Genomic DNA, 22,763 nt, shown 5'->3' with positions numbered 1-22,763 from the left:
CCAGCTCCGAGTCAGTCGCCTGAGCTGAGAAGATTCTAAACTCCTGGCTATATTTTTATTTGTTAAAGACAATTTTATTTCTAATTTTACTGACTTATCTAAATAGGGTCACTTGAAATCCATTCTGAACCTTATCATGCATCATCTGCAGTAGCAGGTGCATCACCAGTCTTGGTAGCTGGTGTACAATTAAACTGTGCTCTATGTTTGCACACCAAACTTGATCTTGCCGGTTGAAAGCAGCTCCTGGTGGGCAGCCCTAGCCAGAGAACCCCTGATTTCTAACCTTTCAGTGACCAGAGCAGGCGGGATGAGGTCGTAGCTGGGTATCCCTTTCAACAGTTTATCATGTGTGACACGATCAAGTTGTTCAGCTTTGCCTTTTGACCACTTCTTTTTCTTGGCCTTGCCCCCAGTCTTGTTTACTGGATCTTTACCCTTTTTTTTGCCTCCATCCTTCTTCTTCTTCTTCTCATCATCATTAGGACTGCTCCAAGATGTCGGATCCTGGTTACATTGGATGTCAGTGAGGTCAATCTGGTTCCAAGGAGAAAGTGAGGCCTGCAGATGCTGGAGATCAGAGCTGAAAATGTGTTGCTGGAAAAGCGCAGCAGGTCAGGCAGCATCCAAAGAGCAGGAGGATGTTCCTGTTCCTTGGATGCTGCCTGACCTGCTGCGCTTTTCCAGCAATCTGGTTCCGATCATTACAATCTATAAAAACTGATGAAGAGTCATTGTGGGCATTCCAAATTTCCTCAGCCTTCTGAGGAAGTCAAGGCGTTGGTGTGTTTTCTTGACTGTAGTGTCCACGTGGTTGGACTTGGAGCCTATCCCACCAGACAAGCTGCTTGTTTCAATCATAGTTACGTCCTTGCTGCCCACTTGAATCCTTCCTCTCTGCTGCCTTCGTGTGCATTAAATACTTGCTTGCCTCCAAGAATGCCATTTTCAATGTCCTCAATTTCTCTCACAGATATTTTATACATCTCCAAAGATTTACACATGTTTCAGCAGACAGGTGATAGATGAGGTTCAATGTGGAGAAATCGAGGTGTCCATTTCAGTGTAAGAATGCAGAGAGATGGTATAAAATAAAGGCCGATGCCCGAAACGTCGAATCTCCTGCTCCTTGGATGCTGCCTGACCTGCTGCACTTTTCCAGCAACACATTTTCAGCTCTGATCTCCAGCATCCGCAGTCCTCACTTTCTCCCCTAAAATAAAGGCTACTATTCTTAAGGGTGTGGAGGTGCTGGTGTTGGACTGGGATGAACAAGAGTCATGTGCAAACCCCCCAGAACTGTAGCCAGTCTGTAGGAAAGGCCATAAATCAAACAAGTTAAAAATCACACAACAACAGGTTATAGTCCAATAGTCTGAAAGTACTAGCTTTTGGAGTGCTGTTCCTTGATCAGGTAACTCATTCCTGATGAAGGGCTCTGGCCCGAAACGTCGAATTTCCTGTTCCTACGATGCTGCCTAACTTGCTGTGCTTTAACCAGCAACACATTTTCAGCTCAGGTAACTCGTGGGGCAGGATATAAGACTCAGAATTTACAGCATAAGATCACAGCGTCATGCAATTAAAACGGTATATTGAACAAACCTAGCTTGCTGTTAAGCCTTTCATCTTTTAGAATGGGTTGCAGGTTTCAGTTCATTAATATGTAAATCCCACAACTTCCTTGAAGTCACATTCTCGATATAACTTAAGATTTTATACAAAAAAAGGTTTTGTCTCAGCTCAGACAATGTATTAAGGTGTGGGGATAGACTCTGTCTGTATTCCAATCTTGAATCAGCCTGGTTCTATTTCCAAAGTAGGAATTTTGTATAAATACGATCTGGATTGACAGCCTGCATTGACTGTCTGCAAGTTGTGTGCTCTTCCTGCAAAAATAGAATGTATCTGCAAATACAACTCTACAAATGCAAATTCACACCACAGACTTGTGTGTGTGTGTGTGTGTGAGTGAGGGTGGAGAAAGAGACAGACAGAGAGAGGGAGAGAGAAGGGGAGAGAGAGAGAGAGAGAGAGCATGTGCATGTGAGTGTGAGCATGTGAGTGTGAGTACCCATGAGAGTGAGTTTGTGTATGTGCATGTTTGATAGAATGTATGCATGAGTGTGACAGAATGTAAGCCTTTGAGAGGGTGTGTGCGTGGGTGTGTGTGTGGGTGTGAGTGTGGGTGTGTGCGTGGATGTGTGTGTGTGGGTGTGAGTGTAGGTATGTGCATGGGTGTGAGTGTGGGTATATGCATGGGTGTGAGTGTGGGTGAGTGCATGGGTGTGCGCGTGGGTGTGTGCATGGGTGTGTCGTGGGTGTGTGTGGGTGTGAGCGTGGGAGTGTGCGTGGGTGTGTGTGGGTGTGTGAGTGTGGGTATATGCATGGGTGTGACTGTGGGTGTGAGTGTTGGGTGTGTATGGGGGTGTGAGTTGAGTGTGTGCGTGGGTGTCTGCATGCGTGTGAGTGTGGTTGAGTGAGTGAGTGTGAGTGTGGGTGTGGGTGTGAGTGTGGGTGTGTGAGTGTGGGTGTGTGAGTGGGTGTGAGTGTGAGTGTGTGCGTGGATGTGAGTGTGGGTGTGTGCATGGGTGTGAGTGTGGGTGTGAGTGTGGGTGTGTGCTTGGGTGTGAGCGTGGCTGTGAACGTGGGTGTGAGCATGGGTGTGAGTGTGGTTGTGTGCGTGGGTATGAGAGGGGTGTGTGCATGGGTGTGAGTGTGAGTGAGTGTGGGTGTGAGTGTGGGTGTGTGAGTGGATGCGTGCGTGGGGGTGTGCGTGGGTGAGAGAGTGTGTGTGGGAGTGTGCGTGGGTGTGAGCATGGGTGTGAGTGTGGGTATGAGAGGGGTGTGTGCATGGGTATGAGAGGGGTGTGTGCATGGGTGTGAGTGTGGGTGTGAGTGTGGGTGTGTGCGTGGGTATGAGAGGGGTATGTGCATGGGTGTGAGTGTGAGTGAGTGTGGGTGTGTGTGAGTGTGAGTGTGGGTGTGGGTGTGAGTGTGGGTGTGAGTGCAGGTATGCGCATGGGTGTGAGTGTGGGTATATGCATGGGTGTGAGTGTTGGGTGTGTGTGTGGGTGTGAGTTGAGTGTGTGCGTGGGTGTCTGCATGGGTGTGAGTGTGGGTGTGTGAGTGAGTGTGAGTGTGGGTGTGTGAGTGAGTGTGAGTGTGGGTGTGGGTGTGAGTGTGGGTGTGTGAGTGGGTGTGTGCATGGGTGTGCACGTGGGTATGAGAGTGGGTGTGTGCGTGGCTGTGAGTGTGGGTGTGTGAGTGGGTGTGCGTGGGTGTGAGAGTGGGTGTGGGCATGGGTGTGAGTGTGGATGTGTGAGTGGGTGTGAGTGTGGCCGTGAACGTGGGTGTGAGCATGGGTGTGAGTGTGGATGTGTGCGTGGGTATGAGAGGGGTGTGTGCATGGGTGTGAGTGTGAGTGAGTGTGGGTGTGAGTGTGGGTGTATGAGTGGGTGTGTGCGTGGGGGTGTGCGTGGGTGTGAGTGTGTGTGTGGGTGTGCGTGGGTGTGAGCTTGGGTATGAGTGTGGGTGTGAGTGTGGGTGTGTGCATGGGTGTGAGTGTGGGGGTGAGTGTGGGTGTGTGCGTGGGTGTGGGTGTGTGCTTGGGTGTGAGCGTGGGCGTGAACGTGGGTGTGAGCATGGGTGTGAGTGTGGGTGTGTGAGTGTAAGTGTGAGTGTGGGTGTGGGTGTGAGTGTGGGTGTGAGTGTAGGTATGTGCATGGGTGTGAGTGTGGGTACATGCATGGGTGTGAGTGTGGGTGTGTGCGTGGGTGTGAGATTGGGTGTGTGCATGGGTGTGAGTGTGGATGTGCGTGGGCATGAGCATGGGTGTGTGCTTGGGTGTGAGCGTGGGTGTGAACATGGGTGTGAGCATGGGTGTGAGTGTGGGTGTGTGCGTGGCTGTGAGTGTGGGTGTGTGAGTGGGTGTGTGTGTGGGTGTGAGTGTGGGTGTGTGCTCGGGTATGAGCGTGGGTGTGAACGTGAGTCTGAGCATGGGTGTGAGTGTGGGTGTGTGAGTGGGTGTGAGTGTGGGTGTGGGTGTGAGTGTGGGTGTGTGAGTGGTTGTGTGCGTGGGTGTGTGCCTGTGTGTGAGTGTGTGTGTGAGCATGGGTGTGAGTGTGGGTGTGTGTGTGGGTGTAAGTGTGGGTGTGAGTGTGGGTGTGTGTGAGAGTAGGTGTGTACGTGAGTGTGAATGTGGGTGTGTGAGTGGATGTGCACGTGGGTGTGTGTGTGTGGGCATGAGTGTGGGTGTGTGCGTGGATGTGAGAGTGGATGTGTGCATGGGTGTGAGTGTGGGTGTGAGTGTGGGTGTGTGCGTGGGTGTGAGAGTGGGTGTGTGCATGGGTGTGAGTGTGGTTGTGAGTGTGGGTGTGTGCGTGGGTGTGAGAGTGCATGTGTGTGTGTGTGAGTGTGGGTGTGTGAGTGGGTGTGTGTGTGGGTGTGTGCTTGGGTGTGAGCGTGGGTGTGAACGTGGGTGTGTGCATGGGTGTGAGTGTGGGTGTGGGTGTGAGTGTGGGTGTGTGAGTGGGTGTGTGCGTGGGTGTGTGTGTGTGTGAGTGTGTGTGTGGGTGTGAGTGTAGGTGTGTGCATGGGTGTGAGTGTGGGTGTGCGTGGGTGTGAGTTGGGTGTGTACGTGGGTGCGAATTGGGTGTGTACGTGTGTGTGAGTGCAGAGGTGTATGTGTGTGTGTGTGTGTGTGTGAGACAGCGTGTGTATGAGAGAGGGTCTGCGTGCGTCTATGTGTGCAGAGAAGCCTGGATATATGTGTCTATAAGTCATTAAAGGTCAAAGCATAGATAGAGAGAGCAATTAATAAAGCATATAGTATTCTATTTATTAATAGTGAGATGGAGTGCAAGAGCGCCTTGTTTTCCATGTCCCAGATGTATTTGATGGGGACAGAACTGAGAGGACATTAAGTTTACTTTGACTTCCAATGAGTAGATGAACGTTCCCGCTGTATTTTAACCACTTGTTGTCCCTATCTCAAGAGTATTTGATGGGGACAGTGTTGAAAGTACTTTATTTCAGTTCAAACGAGTAGAGGGATCTTTACTTTGTATTTTGACCCCTTGTTGTCACCAACCCAGGAGTGTTTGATGGGTATAGTGTTAAGGGAATATCAATTTTCCTTTAGAAAAGTCAATGGAACTTTTTTTGAGTTCAAAAGAGTCAAGGAAACTTTACTTTTCTGTATAAAAAGAGTAAAGTGAGCTTTACTCTGTGTTCAGTCAGGTCCTGCCCCTATCCCAGGAGTGTCCATTGGGGACAATGTTGGGGGAACCTGATTTTTCTGTTTATGTCTCATTTAAAGGAGTAGAGTACTCGAGCAAAGACGTTATGCTGAACTTGTATATGGATGGACCATAGCTGGAATATTGTGTACATTTCTAGATGCCACATGACAGGAAGGATGTGAATACATTGGCAATGGCACAGGAGAGGTTTTCAAGAATGGTTCCAGTTATGAACATAGATTGGAGAGGTTGGGACTGTGTATCTTGCAAAGGAGAAGGCTGAGAGGAGACAATTAGAACATAGAACACTATAGCACAGAACAGGCCCTTCAGCCCTCCTATGTTGTGCCGACCTATGGAATGAAGCTGAAGCCCATCCATCCTACACTATTCCATTTTCATCCATATGTTTCTCCAATGTCCATTTAAATGCCCTTAAAGTTGGCAAATCTACTACTGTTGCAGGCAGTGTGTTCCACGCCCCTACTACTCTCTGAGTAAGGAAACTACCTCTGTCCTATATCTATCCCCCCTCAATTTAAAGCTATGTTCCCTCGTGCTAGTCGTCACCATCTGAGGGAAAAGGCTCTCATTGTCCACCCGATCTATCCCTTTGATTATCTTCTATGTCTCAATTAAGTCACTGCTCAACCTTCTTCTCTCCAATGAAAACAGCCTCAAGTCCCTCAGCCTTTCCTCATAAAGCCTTCCCTCCATACCGGGGAACATCCCAGTAAATCTCCTCTCCACCCTTTCCAAAGCTTCCACATCCTTCCTATAGCTGAAAATGTGTTGCTGGTTAAAGCACAGCAGGTCAGGCAGCATCCAAGGAACAGGAAATTCGATGTTTCGGGCATAAGCCCTTCATCAGGAATGAGGAGGGTGTGCCAGGCAAGCTAAGATAAAAGGTAGGGAGGAGGGACTTGGGGGAGGGGCGATGGAGATGTGATAGGTGGAAGGAGGTCAAGGTGAGGGTGATAGGCCAGAGTGGGGTGGGGGCGGAGAGGTCAGGAAGACGATTGCAGGTTAGGAGGGCAGTGCTGAGTTCGAGGGAATCGACTGAGACAAGGTGGGGGGAGGGGAAATGAGGAAACAGGAGAAATCTGAGTTCATCCCTTGTGGTTGGAGGGTTCCCAGGCGGAAGATGAGGCGCTCTTCCTCCAACCGTCGTGTTGTTACATCCTTCCTATAACACCCTGACCAGAGATGTACACAATACTCCAAGTGCGGCCGCACCAGAGTTTTGTACAGCTGCAGCATGGTTCCAAAGCTCAATCCCACTACCAATAAAAGCTAACACATCCTATGCCTTCTTAACAACCTTACCAACCTGGGTGGTAACTTTTAGGGATCTATGTACATGGACACTGAGATCTCTCTGCTCATCTACACTACCAAGAATCTTACCTTTCGCTCAGTACTCTGCATTCCTGCTGCTCCTTCCAAAGTGAATTATGAGGGGCATGGATAGGGTAAACAGTCTTTTCCCTGGGGTCAGGGAGTCCAGAACTAGAGGGCATAGGTTTAGGGTGAAAGGGGAAAGATATAAAAGAGACCTAAGGGGCAACTTTTTCACACAGAGGTTGGTACGGGTATGGAATGAGCTGCCAGAGGATGTGGTGGAGGCTGGTACAATTGCAACATTTAAGAGGCATTTGGATGGGTATATGAATAGGAAGGGTTTGGAGGGATATGGGCCAGATGTTGGCAGGTGGGACTAGATTGGGTTGGGATATCAGGTCGGCATGGACGGGTTGGACCGAAGGGTCTGTTTCATGCTGTATATTTCTATGACTCTATGACCTCACACTTTCCTGCATTAAATGCCATTTGCCACCTCTCAGCCCAGCTCTGCAGCTTATCTATGTCCCTCTGTAACCTGCAACATCCTTCAGCACTATCCACAACCCCACCGACCTTAGTGTCATTTGCAAATTTATTAACCCATCCTTCCACGCTCATCAGATCATTTGTAAAAGTGACAAACAGCAGTGGCCCCAGAACAGTTCCTTGTGGTACACCACTAGTAACTAAACTCCAGGATTAAAAATCACACAACACCAGGTTATAGTCCAACAGGTTTAATCGGAAGCACACTAGCTTTCGGAGCAACGCTCCTTCATCAGGTGGTTGTCAGGTCATCAGGTGAAGGAGCGTCGCTCCGAAAGCCAGTGTGCTTCCAATTAAACCTGTTGGACTATAATCTGGTGCTGTGTGATTTTTAACTTTGTACACCCCAGTCCAACACCAGCATCTCTAAATCAGAACTCCAGGATGAACATTTCCCATGAACCACCGCCCTTCTTCCAGCTAGCCAACTTCTGATTTAAACTGCTAAATCATCCTCAATCCCATGCCTCCGTATTTTGTGCAATAGCCTATAATGGGAAATCTTATCAAATGCCTTACTGAAATCCATAAACGCCACATCAACTGCTTTACCCTCATCCATCCTTCTCACATAATTCAATAAGGTTTGTGAGTCACGACCAACCCTTCACAAAACCATGTTGACTATCCCTAATCAACTTATTCCTCTCTCGATGATTATAAATCCAATCTTTTATAACCTTTTCCAACACTTTACCCACAATCGAAGTAAGGCTCACTGGTCTATAATTATCAGGATTGTCTCCACTTCCCTTCTTGAACAAGGTAACAACATTTGCTATCCTCCAATCTTCAGTCACTACTCCTGTAGATGATGTTAATAAAATAATGAGAAGCCCAGATAAAGGAGAGAGAAAGTGCTCCTGCTCATAAAAGGATCAAGCACAGAAAAGCATGGGTTTAAAGTGATTTACAAAAGAAGTGAATATGATGTAAAATATATGAAGAAACATTTTCTTGCAGTGAGTGATTCAGAACCGGAAAGCATTGCCTGGAAGAGTGGTGGAGGCAGGTTGAAGTGAAGGATTCAAGACATCATTGGATGGTTATTTGAACAGAAACAATGAGCAGAGTTGTAAGGAAAAGCACTCACTCATGACTTGGAGAGCCAGTGCTGTCACAATGGGTTATAATCATAGAACACCGACAGCATGTCATTCAGCCCATCAAGTCCACACTGACCTTCCAAATAGTTGAGAGTATGGTGCTGGAAAAGCACAGTGAGTAAGGCAGCAACCGAGGAGCAGGAGAATTGATGTTTCAGGCATAAGCGCTTCATCAGGAATGAGGCTTGTGGGCCGGGGGAGATGAGAGATAAATAGGAGAGGGTTAGGGCTTCGAAAATAGCTGAGAATGCAATAGGTTGATGAAGGCGGGGGAGAAAGTGATAGGTCAGAGAGGAGGGTGGAGCGGATGGATGGGAAAAGTGATGGACAAGTCAAGATGGCGGTGCCAGGTTGGAGGCTTGGGACTGGGATAATGTGGGTGGAGGGGAAATGAGGAAACTGGTGAAATCCACATTGATCCCGCATAGTTGTAGGGTCCCAAGGTGGAATATGAGACGTATGTCCTCCAGGTGTTGGGTGGTCAGGGTTTGGCAATGGAGGAGGCCCACAATCTGCATGTTCTTGGTAGAGTGGGAGGGGGAGTTGAAATGTTCAGCTATGGGGCGGTGGGGTTGGTTGGTGCAGATGTCTCAGAGATGTTCTCTGCAATGGTCCACAAGTTGTAGAGGAGACCACATTGGGTGCAACAGATATAGTAATTGGCATTTGTGAAGGTACAGATAAATTTCTTCTGAATATGGAAGGATTCTTTGGGGCCTTGGATGGAGGTGAGGGGCATGGTGTGGGCACAGGTTTTACACTTCCTGCAGTGGCATGGGAAGGTGCTGGGAGTGGAGTGAGGGCTGATGGGAGGCATGAATCTGACAAGGGAGTCACGCAGGGAATGATCTCTCTGGAACGCTCGTAGGGTTGGGGTGGGAAATATATCCCGAGTGGTGGGGTCTGTTTGTAGGTGGCGGAAGTGGCAGAGAATGATGAGATGTATCTGAAGGTTGGTGGGATGGAAGGTGAGCACCAGGGAGGGTTCTGTCCTTGTTGCATTGGGAGGGGTGGGGTTCAAGGTCGGAGGTGCGGCAAGTGGAGGAGATGTACTGGATGGCATCATCGACCACGTGGGATGGGAAATTGCGGTCTTTGAAAAAGGAGGCCATCTGGGATTTTCTACGGTTGAATTGGTCCTCCTGGGAACAGATGCGGTGAAGGCGGAGGAATTGGGAATAAGGGATAGCGTTTTTACAGGAGTCAGGGTGGGAGGAGGTGTAGCCCAAGTTCAATTGAGATACGCAAGAAGGCATTGATTGGTTATTTGGATAGAAATAATGTGCAAGCACATGGGAAAAAAAAAGCAGGAGATTGGTCCTTCGCAATGATGCTCATGTGAAGAGCTGGAGGAGACAAAATAGACCAAATGGCCTCCTTCTGCACTTTACCACATGTAAGATCCTGTATGAGTCTTCATTGTCACTGGGTCAAAATTCTGGACCTTTTTACCTAATGGCATTGTGTTAGTATCAACACCACTTGGTTCAACAAGCTGGCACTCTACCACTTTCTCAAGGGCAAAACCGGATGGGTAACTAGGGCTGACTCTGCATGTGAACTCTACAGTCCACTAATCAATTAAAATGATCGCCTATAATACATACATAGACTGCTATTCTTTACAGTGTGCTCACAAATTGCTTTTCTCGATAATACATAAAGGCATTTCTATTATCTGTGATATACTCAGGAGTTGAGGTTCTCTATAATATGTGCAGGGATCACTATTCTGGATAATGTACATAGGAATTGCCCTTCTATATAACAGATATAGTGACTGTAATTCTGAGCACAGCCTCTCTGGAGACTGTGGCCATACTGCAATTACGCTTGCATTAATGTGGAAATTTAGTAAACAATAGTGCAATGGGGAGGTGATGATCGATTGGCATTATTGCTGAATTGTTAATCCAGAGGCCCAGGTAATGTCCTGGGTACATGGGTTTGAATCCTGCCATGACAGATGGTGGAATTTGAATTCAAGAAATATCTGGAATGAAATGATCTAATGGTGTCCAATGAATCCATTGCTGATTGTTGGGAAAATCCCATCTGGTTCACTAATGTCATTTAGAGAAAGGAACTGCCATCTTTATGGTCTGGCCTGGAGGTGACTGCAGACACACAACAATGTGGGTGACTCTTAACTGCCCTCTGGGCAATTAGGGATGGGCAATAAATGCTGAGCAAGCCAGCAATACCCTTATGCTGTGAATAAACAACAACAAAAAATTATTTGGTAATATTATTATGAGGGAATTGGAAACAGTGAGGACCCACAGAAAAATGAGATGTATGTGTACACCGGTGCACAATCCTTTATCCGAAATGCTCGGGACCAGCTGGTTTTCAAATTCAGGATTTTTCGAATTTCAGAATAAGTGGCAGTTTGATGGCGAAACTTTAAAAAATCTTTCAGATGAATAGACTTACTGTGAATAAAACGGGCCCTGAAACAAAATTGAGGTCTTCCAATGCTGGGCCACGCCCCCACACGTCACATCTGAGTGACACACATTGAGTGGGTGTGGACTTGGGTTAACTGTTTGCATGCCAAACAACCTTCTTAATGAGAAACAAACTTGACAAAAAAAAACCTTCGGACTTTGGAACTTTTGGGGTTTAGGGATTTTGGGTAAAAGGTTGTCTACCTGAATAGGAGAAAGTGAGGACTGCAGATGCTGGAGATCAGAGCTGAAAACGTGTTGCTGGAAAAGCGCAGCAGGTCAGGCAGCATCCAAGGAGCAGGAAATTCGACGTTTCGGGCATGAGCCCTTCTTCAGGATTCCTGAAGAAGGGCTCATGCCCGAAACGTCGATTCTCCTGCTCCTTGGATGCTGCCTGACCTGCTGCGCTTTTCCAGCAACACGTTTTCAGTTTCGTGTCTACCTGTATTTAATAATATTTTCAGTATTATTGATTGACCAGGAATGGGAAGGACTGTTTGTGGCTATCTGCTATGCAATCTTTTTAAATCTAACTGGATTTGCCAAAGGCTCTCTGCTTTGTCTCTCATTCAACAAGTAGATCAACAATGTAATATTGATTGCTGCACAGAGTGATTAGAGAGTTCTGTGCTCCTGGTTTTTCAATGAGACAGGTAAACCGACCCCAAAGTTTTATTGGTATTGGTTCGTCTCCTCTTCATTAATCAAAACAGGAGAGAGATTTGAGGGGCTTGCAGTGAAATGAAAGTTTGGTATGTGCAAATAAACCCCATGTTTCAAATGTGCGTGTTTCTTAATCCTGACTGGAATGGTGAAGTTGCTGAAATTTTGAATCCTCCAAGAAAGTTCCTTTTCTAAATAATATGTGATAACATGCAGTAAATATATTAGAATTGTCATGTTTATAAATGGTGTAATGGGGGAGTAATTTCAGCTTGGACTCCATATTTAAGGAAAGCATTGGCAGCAATTCAGACAAATTTACCAGACAAATGGCGGATTTTGGCATGTTCCCGAATGGGAAAGGCTGACAGGTTCGGCTTATATCCGCTGGAAGGATATGAGACAACTCTCTCAAGAATATAGGATGGTATGGATCTTGACAGGTCTGATCTGGGAAAGATGTTTCCAATTCCTGAAGAACTTAAAGCTCTGGATCACTGTTTAAAAACCAGGGAATGCCCATTTAGGACAGAGATGAGGACAACTTTTTTTTCTCTCTCAGAGAGTTTTGGAATCCCCTTTCACAAAGCAGAGGAAGCAGAGGCTTTGAGTATTTTTTAAGGCAGAAGTTGATAGATTCTTGATAAGCAAGAGGGTGAAAGTTATCAGGGGTAGGTGGGAATGTGCAGTAATTAGATCAGCCATGATTTTATTGAGGTTTGAGGGGCTGAGTGGCCTATTTCTATTCCCAGTTTCTGTGTTCAATGTTCATAACTATGCTGAAGTATGTTTCCTCTTGAATAATATTTGCTACATTTTGTTTCTCATTATTTGTAGGTTATCCCTCCTGATATATAACCTCAGCTTTCCTTTGGCTTATTTTTATCTTTTACTTTTCCATTTGAACCCGGAGGACTGCTTTATATAAAAATGCAATATCTAGTTTACTTTAGTTGCCTCCTTTCAAAGCTAAAGAGCCACAATCTAGCTTCATATTCAAATTTTCTGAGGGAACAGCTGCATGGCAATTTGTGATGTAGCCTTCAATGGCTCATTCTAACTTGCAGATTCATACCAAAGTTCAGCAATAATCCACCCTCTATCTAAGCATTTATCTGTCATGTGCAATTGTTTACCACCACTGTCACATCAAACTCATTCCACATTTTTTTTCCCTTCTTTTGCCTTTCGGTCTTCATTGGTCACCACTTTATAGGAAGGATGTGGAAGCTTTGGAAAGGGTGCAGAGGAGACTTACTAGGATGTTGCCTCGTATGGAGGGAAGGCCTTACCAGGAAAGGTTGAGGAACTTGAGGCTGTTATCGTGAGAGAGAAGAAGGTTGAGAGGTGACTTAAATCAGAAAAGATAATCAGAGGGTTAGATCAGGTGGACAGTGAGAACCTTTTTCTGAGGATGATGGTGGCTAGCACGAGGGGGCATAATTTCAAATTGAGGTGTGATAGATATAAGACAAATGTCAGAGGTAGTTTCTTCATTCAGAGAGTAATAGGGTATGGAATACATTGCCTCCAAAAATAGTAGACTCACCAATGTTACAGGTATTTAAGTGGTCATTGGATAGGATGTGGATGAGAATGGAATAGTGAAGATTAGATTAGATTTCTTACAGATTAGATTTCTTACAGTGTGGAAACAGGCCCTACGGCCCAACAAGTCCACACCGATCCACCAAAGCGCAACCCACCCAGACCCATTCCCCTACGTTTACCCCTGCCCCTAACACTACGGGCAATTTAGCATGGCCAATTCATCTAACCTGCACATCTTTAGACTATGGGAGGAAACCGGAGCACCCTGAGGAAACCCACGCAGACACGGGGAGAATGTGCAAACTCCACACAGTAGGTTAGATGGGTTTCAGATCGGTTTCACGGGTCGGCACAACATTGAGGGCTGAAGGGCCTGTACTGCTTTGTAATGTTCTGCGATCTATATTCTATTTTTCACAGTAGTATTCTTTGTTTCTTTTGCACAGTCACCAAATGTATAGAATCAGAGAATCACTGCAGTGTGGAAGTAGGCCATTTGGCGCATCAAGTCCACACCAACCCTCTGTAGAGCATCTGACGCAGACCCACCCCCTACCCTATCTCTATAAGCCTGCATTTCCCTGTGGCTGATCCAGCTGGCCTGCACATCTCTGCACACTATGGGCAACGCAGATTGCTTTCAACACCTCATTCTCCTTTCAATGATTTATGCTTGTTCTTGAGAGCTGATCTTCACTTGGTGCTGTTTCTATACTTGTGTGTGATGCGGGTGCTACTAACAAGGTTAGTATTGTTACCTGTTGCTAACTTCCCTTGAAATGAATGGCTTGCTTGGCCATTTCATAGGTTAGTTAAGAGGTAAGGTCGTGGGGGAGGTGATGGCCAAGTGGTATTAATACAGGACTATTTAATCCAGAGATCCAAATAGTGTCCTGTGCAGCCAGGTTCAAGTTCCACCATATCAGGTGGTGAAGTTTGAATTCAATAAACATCTGGAATTCTCCAACACTTGTCAATTGCTGGAAAACACATTTGGTTCCCCAATGTCCTTTAGGAAGGGAGACTGCCAACCTTACTTGATCTGAGACGAGAAAACTGCAGATGCTGGAATCCAAAATAGACAGGCAGGAAGCTGGAGGAACACAGCAAGCCAGGCAGCATCTGGAGGTGGAGATGTTGGCGTTTCAAGTGTAATCTTTCTTCAGTCCTGAAGAAGGGTTTCACCTGAAACATCAACTTCTCCACCTCCTGATGTTGCCTGGCTTACTGGGTTCTTCCAGCCTCCTGCCTGTCTATCCTTACTTGATCTGGCCTACATATGACTCCAAATGTACAGCAATGCACTTGACACTTAATCTGCTCTCTGGGCAACTAGAAATGGACAATAAAGACTGGTCCAGGTGGTAATGCCCACATCCTGTGAATGAATTAAAGAAATGAAATTGCTGTGGGTCTGGAATCACGTACAGGCCAGACTGGGTATGGGTAGCAGATCTCCTTTACTAAGTTATGTTAGTGGGGCAACTGTTGACAGTTTTATGGTCACTATTATTGTCTTTATATTCCATATTTATCAATCCAATTTAAATTCAATCAGTTGCCTTGATGTGATTTGAACCTGTGACCCCAGAGCATTATCTTGGCCTCTGGATCACCTCGTCCAGTGGCATAACTATTAGCCATATACTCCCCTCCTTATCCTCGTTTGTAGAATTTTACCCTATGCTTCTAGTCCTATTTATCGAATCCCATTCCAGCCACACATTGTTAGTCCCTTGTCATCATTCAGTGTCTGATCCTCCGTCAGCTCCTTACCTTGATTCTCGTGATTCATCCATTCAACAGGAATCAAAGCAGACCACAGAGCACTTCAGGACCTACGTGGAGAACCACACCAAACATTCAGATGACCTGAGTCGGAAGCAGATCCGAATCTACCAGCTCTACAGCAGGACCAGTGGCAAGCACGTCCAGGTGCTGGGCAAGAAGATCAACGCCAACGGGGAGGACGGTGGCAAATACGGTAAATGTCTTGTTCAGTGAGGGTTGGAAGAGAAAAGTAGGGGGAAAGCCAGTCAATCAACCAAGCAACTCTTTCCTTCATTCCACTAGATCAAGATTAATCTGTATGTTAACACTGGCCGCCTGCTTTGTTTCGATATCACCCATCCACCCACCCTTAGTGAACCCTGTTCTGAAATTTTCAGTTGACTTGCATCCTCAACAGTTTTTGGGAGAGAAAGATCCAGATTTTCACTTGCATATGTGTGAAAAAGCATCTCTTAATGTCACTGAACTCTAATTTTCAGGTCCCTTCCTTTTGTTCTGGGCATTGCTACCAGATAAAATGGCTTCTCTCTATCTATTCTATAATCATCTAAAGCAACTTTACTGTTATACTCCTGAAGGAATACAAGCTTAGCTAACCTGAGTAAAACACCCTGAGCCTAGATACCTTTCGGCATTCCACCGAAAGTCAATGTAGAGGGATGGTGACAAGTTCTGAACGCATTGACTTGGATCTCAGGCTCCCAGAATTTTATATAACTTCAATGGAAATGCATTTGTCCATTTGCATCTTCAATAAGATGGCAGGCAATGTGGATTCTTTTGTTAACGGGCTTAGACTTTCATTGAATAAGACTGGTTCATGGTTTGTCCTTGAGTATTAGGAACATGTTAGGTTCAATCCTGCGTGTGTGACAATTTCAGCCAATATCGCCGTTGAGGCAGTGCAATATTTTTCAACAAGGGCAGGTCAGAGTTACTACCCTTGACATTAAAGCAACCTTTAACTGAATAGGCATCAAGGAGCCCAAGCAAAACTAGAGTTAAGGGGAAACAGGAAGAAATCTCTCCAATGGTTGATGTCATAACCAGCACAAGAAAGATGGTTGTGGTTGCTGGAGGTCAATCATCCCAGATCCAGGATATCGCTGCAGGAGTTCCTCAAGGTAGTAGACCTTATTTGGACAAAGTTAAAAATCATACAACAGCAAGTTGTAGTCCATTAGCTTTCAGAGCGCTGACCCTTCATCATGTAGTTATGGACAATAGATCCTAAGGTAGAATTTAGAGCAAAAGATTACAGTATTATGAAACTGAAATGATATATTGAACAAACCTGGATTATTGACTGGGATATCATAGCAATTACAGAAACAAGGCACAGGGATGGACACGACTGGTAGCGTAATGTTCCAGGATACAAGGGAGGCAAGAGAGGTGGGGGAATGGCGATTTTGATAAGGGATAGCATTACAGCTGTACTGAGGGGGGATATTCCTGGAAATATATCCAGGGAAGTTGTTCGAAACTGAGAAATAACAAAGGGATGATCACCTTATTGGGATTGTATTACAGACCCCCTAAAAGTCAGAGGGAAATTGAGAAATAAATTTGTAAGGAGATCCCAGCTATCTGTAAGAATAATATGATTATGGCAGGGGATTTTAATTTTCCAAACATAGACTGGGACTGCCATAGTGTTAAGGGTTTAGATGGAGAGGAATTTGTTAAGAGTGTACAAGACCAATTTCTGATTCAGTATGTGGATGTACCTACTAGAGAAGTTGCAAAACCTGACCTACGCTTGGGAAATAAGACAGGGCAGGTGACTGAGGTGTCAGTGGGGGAGCACTTTGGGGCCAGCGACTATAATTCTATTAGTTTCAAAGTAGTGATGGAAAAAGATAGGCCAGATCTAAAAGTTGAATTTCTAAATTGTAGAAAGGCCAATTTTGATGGTATTAGGCAAAAACTTTCAAAAGCTGATTGGGGGCAGATATTCGCAGGTAAAGGGATGGCTGGAAAATGGGAAGCCTTCAGAAATGTGGGCGGCATGGTAGCATGTGGGCAGCATGATAGCACAGTGGTTATCACTGCTGCCTCACAGCGCCAGAGACTCGGGTTCAATTCCCGCCTCAGGCAACTCTCTGTTAGGGTGAATTGGCCATGCTAAATTGCCCGTAGTGTTAGGTGAAGGGGTAAATGTAGGAGAATGGGTCTGGGTGGGTTGCTCTTCGGAGGGTCGGTGTGGACTTGTTGGGCCAAAGGGCCTGTCTCCACATTATAAGTAATCTAATCTTTAAAAAAAATGAGATAACGAGAATCCAGAGAAAGTATATTCCTGTTAGGGTGAAAGGAAAGACTGGTAGGTATAGGGAATGCTGGATGACTAAAGAAATTGAGGGTTTGGTTAAGAAAAAGAAGAAAGCATATGTCAGGTAGGGGGAGGGGGAGGATCCAGTTGTTGTGGTCCACGTTGGGACTAACAACATAGGCAAAGCTAGGGTGGAGGACCTGTTTGGGGATTATCAAACACTAGGAAGGAAATTGAAGTAGAGGTCCTCAATGGTCATAATCTCTGGATTACTGCCCGAGCCACGTGCCAATTGGCATAGGGATAAGAAAATTAGGGAAGTAAACACATGGCTAAGGGATTGGTGTGGGAAAGAGGGATTCCACTTCATGGGGCATTGGCATCAGTTTTGGAGCCGGGGGGATCTGTACTGTTGGGACGGTCTCCACCTGAACCGATCAGGTACCAATGTTCTAGCGAAGAGTATAAATAGGGTGGTCAGTAGGACTTTAAACTTCTGAGTTGGGGGGGTAGGGAAAGTGAAAGCGACAGGGAGTATGGAGTTAAATGGAAAGATAAGCAGCAGGATAGCATGTGTCCAGGCGGATTTAAACTCGAGGCAGACTGGGAATACAGCAAAAAGGAAGGATAACTTAGGACATCTTATGACTTCCAATATCTCTAATGATAAGAAAGTTAGCATTAAGACACTTTACCTGAATGCTCGTAGCATTCGTAACAAAGCAGACGAACTAATGGCACAGATCATCGTGAATGATTATGATGTGGTAGGCATCACATAGACGTGGTTACAGGAGGGTTAGGACTGGCAGTTAAACATCCAAGGATTTTCAACTTATCGAAGACAGAGAGGTGGGCAGAGGGGGTGGGGTTGCCTTGTTAGTTAAGAACAAAATTAAATCTATGGCACTGAATGACATAGCGTCAGATGATGTGGAGTCTGTGTGGGTGGAATTAAGGAACTACAAAGGCAAAAAAACCATAATGAGAGTTATGTACAGACCTCCTAACAGTGGTCAGGACCAGGGGTGCAACATGTACCGGGAAATAGAGAAGGCATGTCAGAAAGGCAGGGTCACGGTGATCATGGGGTACTTCAATATGCAGGTGGACTGGGTAAATAATGTTGCCAGTGGATCCAAAGAAAGGGATTCATGGAATGCTTACAGGATGGCTTTATGCAACAGCTTGTCATGGAGCCCACAAGGGAGCAGGCTATTCTGGACTTAGTGCTATGTAATGAACCAGACTTTATAAAAAATCTTAAAGTAAGGGAACACTTAGGAAGCAGTGATCATGATATGGTAGAGTTCAGTATGCAGTTTGAAAGAGAGAAAGCAAAATCGGATGTAATGGTGTTACAGTTAAATAAAGGTAATTATGAGGGCATGAGCGAGGAACTGACAAAAGTAGACTGGAAGCAGAGCCTAGCGGGGAAGACAGTAGAGCAAAAATGGCAGGAGTTTGTGGGTATAATTGAGGACACTGTACAGAGGCTCATCCCCAAGAAAAGAACGATTATCCGGGGAGGAATTAGACAGCCATGGCTGACAAAGGAAGTCAGGAAATGTATTAAAGAAAAAGAGAGATCCTATAAAGTCACCAAGAGCAGTGGGAAATCAGAAGATTGGGAAGGCTACAAAAACAAACAGAGGATAACAAAGAGAGAAATAAGGAAGGAGAGGATCAAATATGAAGGTAGGCTAGCCAGTAATATTAGAAATGATAGTAAAAGTTTCTTTCAATACATGAGAAACAAACTACAGGCAAAAGTAGACATCGGGCAACTTCAGACTGATGCTGGAAGCCTAGTGATGGGAGATAAGGAAATAGCAGGAGAACTAAACAAATACTTTGCATCAGTCTTCACAGTGGAAGACATGAGTAATATCCCAGCAATTAAAGGGAGTCAGGGGGCTGAGTTGAGTTGCCATTACAAAAGAGAAAGTGCTAGAAAAGCTAAAAGGTCTTAAAATTGATAAATCTCCTGACCCCGATGGGATACATCCTTGAGTTCTGAGGGAGGTGGCTGAGGAAATAGTGGAGGCATTGGTTGAGATCTTTCAAAAGTCACTGGAGTCAGGGAAAGTCCTGGATGATTGGAAGATCGCTGTTGTGACCCCCTTGTTCAAAAAAGGATCAAGACAAAAGATGGAAAATTATAGGCCAATTAGCCTAACCTCGGTTATTGGTAAAATTCTAGAATCCATCATTAAGGATGAGGTTTCTAAATTCTTGGAAGAGCAGAGTCAGATTAGAACAAGTCAACATGGATTTAGTAAGGGGAGGTCATGCCTGACAAACCTGTTGGAATTCTTTGAAGAGGTGACAGGTAGGTTAGACCAGGGAAACCCAGTGGATGTGGTCTATCTAGACTTCCAAAAGGCCTTTGATAAGGTGCCACACGGGAGGCTGCTGAGCAAGGTGAGGGCCCATGGTGTTCGAGGTGAGCTACTGGTATGGATTGAGGATTGGCTGTCTGACAGAAGGCAGAGAGTTGGGATAAAAGGTTCTTTTTCGGAATGGCAGCTGGTGACAAGTGGTTTCCCGCAGGATTCAGTGTTGGGGCCGCAGCTGTTCATGTTATATATTAATGATCTGGATGAAGGGACTGGGGGCATTCTAGCGAAGTTTGCCGATGATACATAGTTAGGTGGACAGCAAGGTAGTACTGAGGAAGTGGGGAGGCTGCAGAAGGATCTAGACAGTTTGGGAGAGTGGTCCAGGAAATGGCTGATGGAATTCAATGTGAGCAAATGCGAGCTCTTGCACTTTGGAAAAAAGAATACAAGCATGGACTACTTTCTAAACGATGAGAAAATTTGTAAAACCAAAGTACAAAGGGATCTGGGAGTGCTAGTCGAGGATTCTCTAAAGGTAAACATGCAGGTTGAGTCCGTGATTAAGAAAGCGAATGCAATGTTGTCATTTATCTCAAGAGGGTTGGAATATAAAAGCACCGTTGTGCTACTGAGACTTTATAAAGCTCTGGTAAGGGCCCATTTGGAGTACTGTGTCCAGTTTTGGTCCCCGCACCTCAGGAAGGACATACTGGCACTGGAGCGTGTCCAGCGGAGATTCACACGGATGATCCCTGGAATGGTAGGTCTAACATATGAGGAACGGCTGAGGATCCTGGGAGTGTATTCATTGGAGTTTAGAAGATTGAGGGGAGACTTAATAGAGACGTACAAGATAATACATGGCTTGGAAAGGGTGGACGCTAGGAAATTGTTTCCGTTAGACGAGGAGACTAGGACCCGTGGACATAGCCTTAGAATTAGAGGGGGTAAATTCAGAACAGAAATGTGGAGACATTTCTTCAGCCAGAGAATGGTGGGCCTGTGGAATTCATTGCCGCAGAGTGCAGTGGAGGCCGGGACGCTGAATGTTTTCAAGGCAGAGATTGATAAATTCTTAATGTCACAAGGAATTAAGGGCTACAGGGAGAATGCGTATAAGTGGAGTTGAAATGCCCATCAGCCATGATTGAATGGCGGAGTGGACTCGATGGGCCGAATGGCCTTACTTCCACTCCTCTGTCTTATGGTCTTAAGGTATAGACAGGATAGATCAAGTGAATCCTTCGTAAAGTATAAAGGCAGTAGGAGTATACTTAAGAGGGAAATGAGGAGGCAAAAAAGAGACATGAGACAAATAGAACTAAGGAGAATCTAAAGTGTTTTTATCAATACATTAAGGACAAAAGGATACCTCGGGAGCGAATATGGCCCCTCAAAAATCAGCAAGGCGACCTTTGTGCGCAGCTGCAGGAGATGGGGAAGATAGTAAATAAGTGTTTTGCATCAGTGTTTATTGTGGAAAAGGACATGGAAGATATAGAACGTAGGGAAATAGGTGACATCTTTACAGAAGAGGAAGTGCTGGATGTCTTGAAATGCATAAAAGTGGTTAAATCCCCAGGACCTGATCAGGTATTTTCCTAGATCTCTGCAGGAACCTAGGGAAGTGTATGCTGGGCCTCTTGCTGAGATATTTGCATCATTGTTAGTCACAGGTGAGGTGCCGGAAGACTAGAGGTTGGCTAACATGGTGCCATTATTTAAGAAAGGTGGTAAGGACAAGCTAGGGAGCCTGACGTCGGTGGTGGGCAAGTTGTCAGAGGGAATCCTGAAGGACAGGATGTACTTGCATTCGGAAAGGCAAGGACTGATTAGGGATAGTCAACATGGCTTTGAGCATGGGAAATCATGTCTCACAAACCTGATTGAGATTTTTGAAGAAGTAACAAAGAGGAATGAGGAGGGCAGAATTGTAGATGTATGGACTTCAGTAAGGCGTTCGACAAGGTTCCCCATGGGAGACTGGTCAGCAAGATTAGATCTCATGGAATACAGGGGGAACTAACTATTCGGATACCGAACTGGCACAAAGGTAGAAGACAGAGGGTGGTGGTGGAGAGTTGTTTTTCAGAATGGAGGCCTGTGACCAGTGGAGTGCCACCAGGATCGGTGCTGGGTCCTCTACTTCTTGTCATTTATATAAATGATTTGGATGTGTACATAGGAGGTATAGTTTGTAAGTTTGCAGATGACACCAATATTGGAGGTGTAATGGACAACAAAGAAGGTTAAGATCAACTAGGAGACAGTGAGGACTGCAGATGCTGGAGTACCAGAGTTAAAAGATGTGGTGATGGAAAAACACAGCAGGCCAGGCAGCTTCCGAGGAGCAGGAGAATCGAAGGAGAAGAAGGGCTTATGCCCGAAATGTCGATTCTCCCACTCCTCAGATGCTGCCTGGCCTGCTGTGTTTTTCCAGCACATTTTTCAGCAAAGAAGGTTATCTTGGATTACAACAGGATCTTGACCAGATGGGCCAATGGGCTGAGGAGTGGCAGATGGAGTTTAATTTAGATAAATGTGAGGTGCTGCATTTTGGGAAAGCAAATCTTAGCAGGACTTATACACTTAATGGTAAGGTCCTAGGGAGTGTTGCTAAACAAAGAGACCTTGGAGTGCAGGTTCATAGCTCCTTGAAAGTGGTGTCGCAGGTAGATAGGTAGTGAAGAAGGCGTTTGGTATGCTTCCCTTTATTGGTCAGAGTATTGATACAGGAGTTGGGAGGTCATGTTGTGGCTATACAGGACATTGGTTAGGCCACTGTTGGAATATTGTGTGCAATTCTGGTCTCCTTCCTATCGGAAGGATGTAGTCAAACTTGAAAGGGTCCAGAAAAGATCTACAAGGCTGTTGCCAGGGTTGGAGGGTTTGAGCTACAGGGAGAGGCTGAATAGGCTGGGGCTGTTTTCTCTGGAGCATTGGAGTCTGAGGGGTGACCTTATCGAGTTTATAAAATTATGAGGGGCATAGATAGAGTAAGTAGACAAGGTCTTTTCCCTGGGGTGAGGGAGTCCAGAACTAGAGGGCATAGGATTTACATATTAATGAACCGAAACTTTTAACTTATTCTAAAAGATGAAAGACTTAACAATCCAATTACTCAATGTATCATTTCAGTTTCATGACACTGTAATCTTTTGAAATAAATTCTGTGCCTTATGATCTTACACTCCACAACTACCTGATGAAGGGGCAGCGCTCTGAAAGCTAATGCTTCCAAATAAACCTGTTTGACTATAACCTGGTGTTGTATGATTTTTAACATTGTCCACCCCAGACCAACACCGGCTCTTCCATATCATGACCTTATTTGTGTCATTGATGCTTCATCATTGAGCCTCGCTTCATCATGAGGTCAGAAATGGGGATGGTCGCCAACAATTGCACTATCTTCAGCACCATTTGTGACTCCTCAGATACTGAAGCAGTCTAAT

The 22,763-nt window shown here is 45.5% G+C and overlaps 1 protein-coding gene and 1 pseudogene across 1 annotated transcript in view; one reads left to right on the top strand and one right to left on the bottom strand.

The window, feature by feature from the left end:
- fgf24 (fibroblast growth factor 24) overlaps positions 1-22,763 on the top strand; it is a 137,833-nt gene that overhangs the window by 57,458 nt on the left and 57,612 nt on the right. The window contains exon 3 of the mRNA XM_060837939.1: positions 14,710-14,887. Coding sequence (XP_060693922.1) covers positions 14,710-14,887 — 178 coding nt within the window. The remainder of the gene's footprint in view (positions 1-14,709; positions 14,888-22,763) is intronic.
- Positions 135-11,698, bottom strand: LOC132817272 (small ribosomal subunit protein eS25-like; annotated as a pseudogene).

Source organism: Hemiscyllium ocellatum, chromosome 1 (assembly GCF_020745735.1).
Source record: "Hemiscyllium ocellatum isolate sHemOce1 chromosome 1, sHemOce1.pat.X.cur, whole genome shotgun sequence".
In the NCBI taxonomy this organism is placed as follows: domain Eukaryota; kingdom Metazoa; phylum Chordata; class Chondrichthyes; order Orectolobiformes; family Hemiscylliidae; genus Hemiscyllium; species Hemiscyllium ocellatum.
Note: the sequence above shows the minus strand (reverse complement) of the source record. Positions and strands in the feature narration are given on the sequence as shown.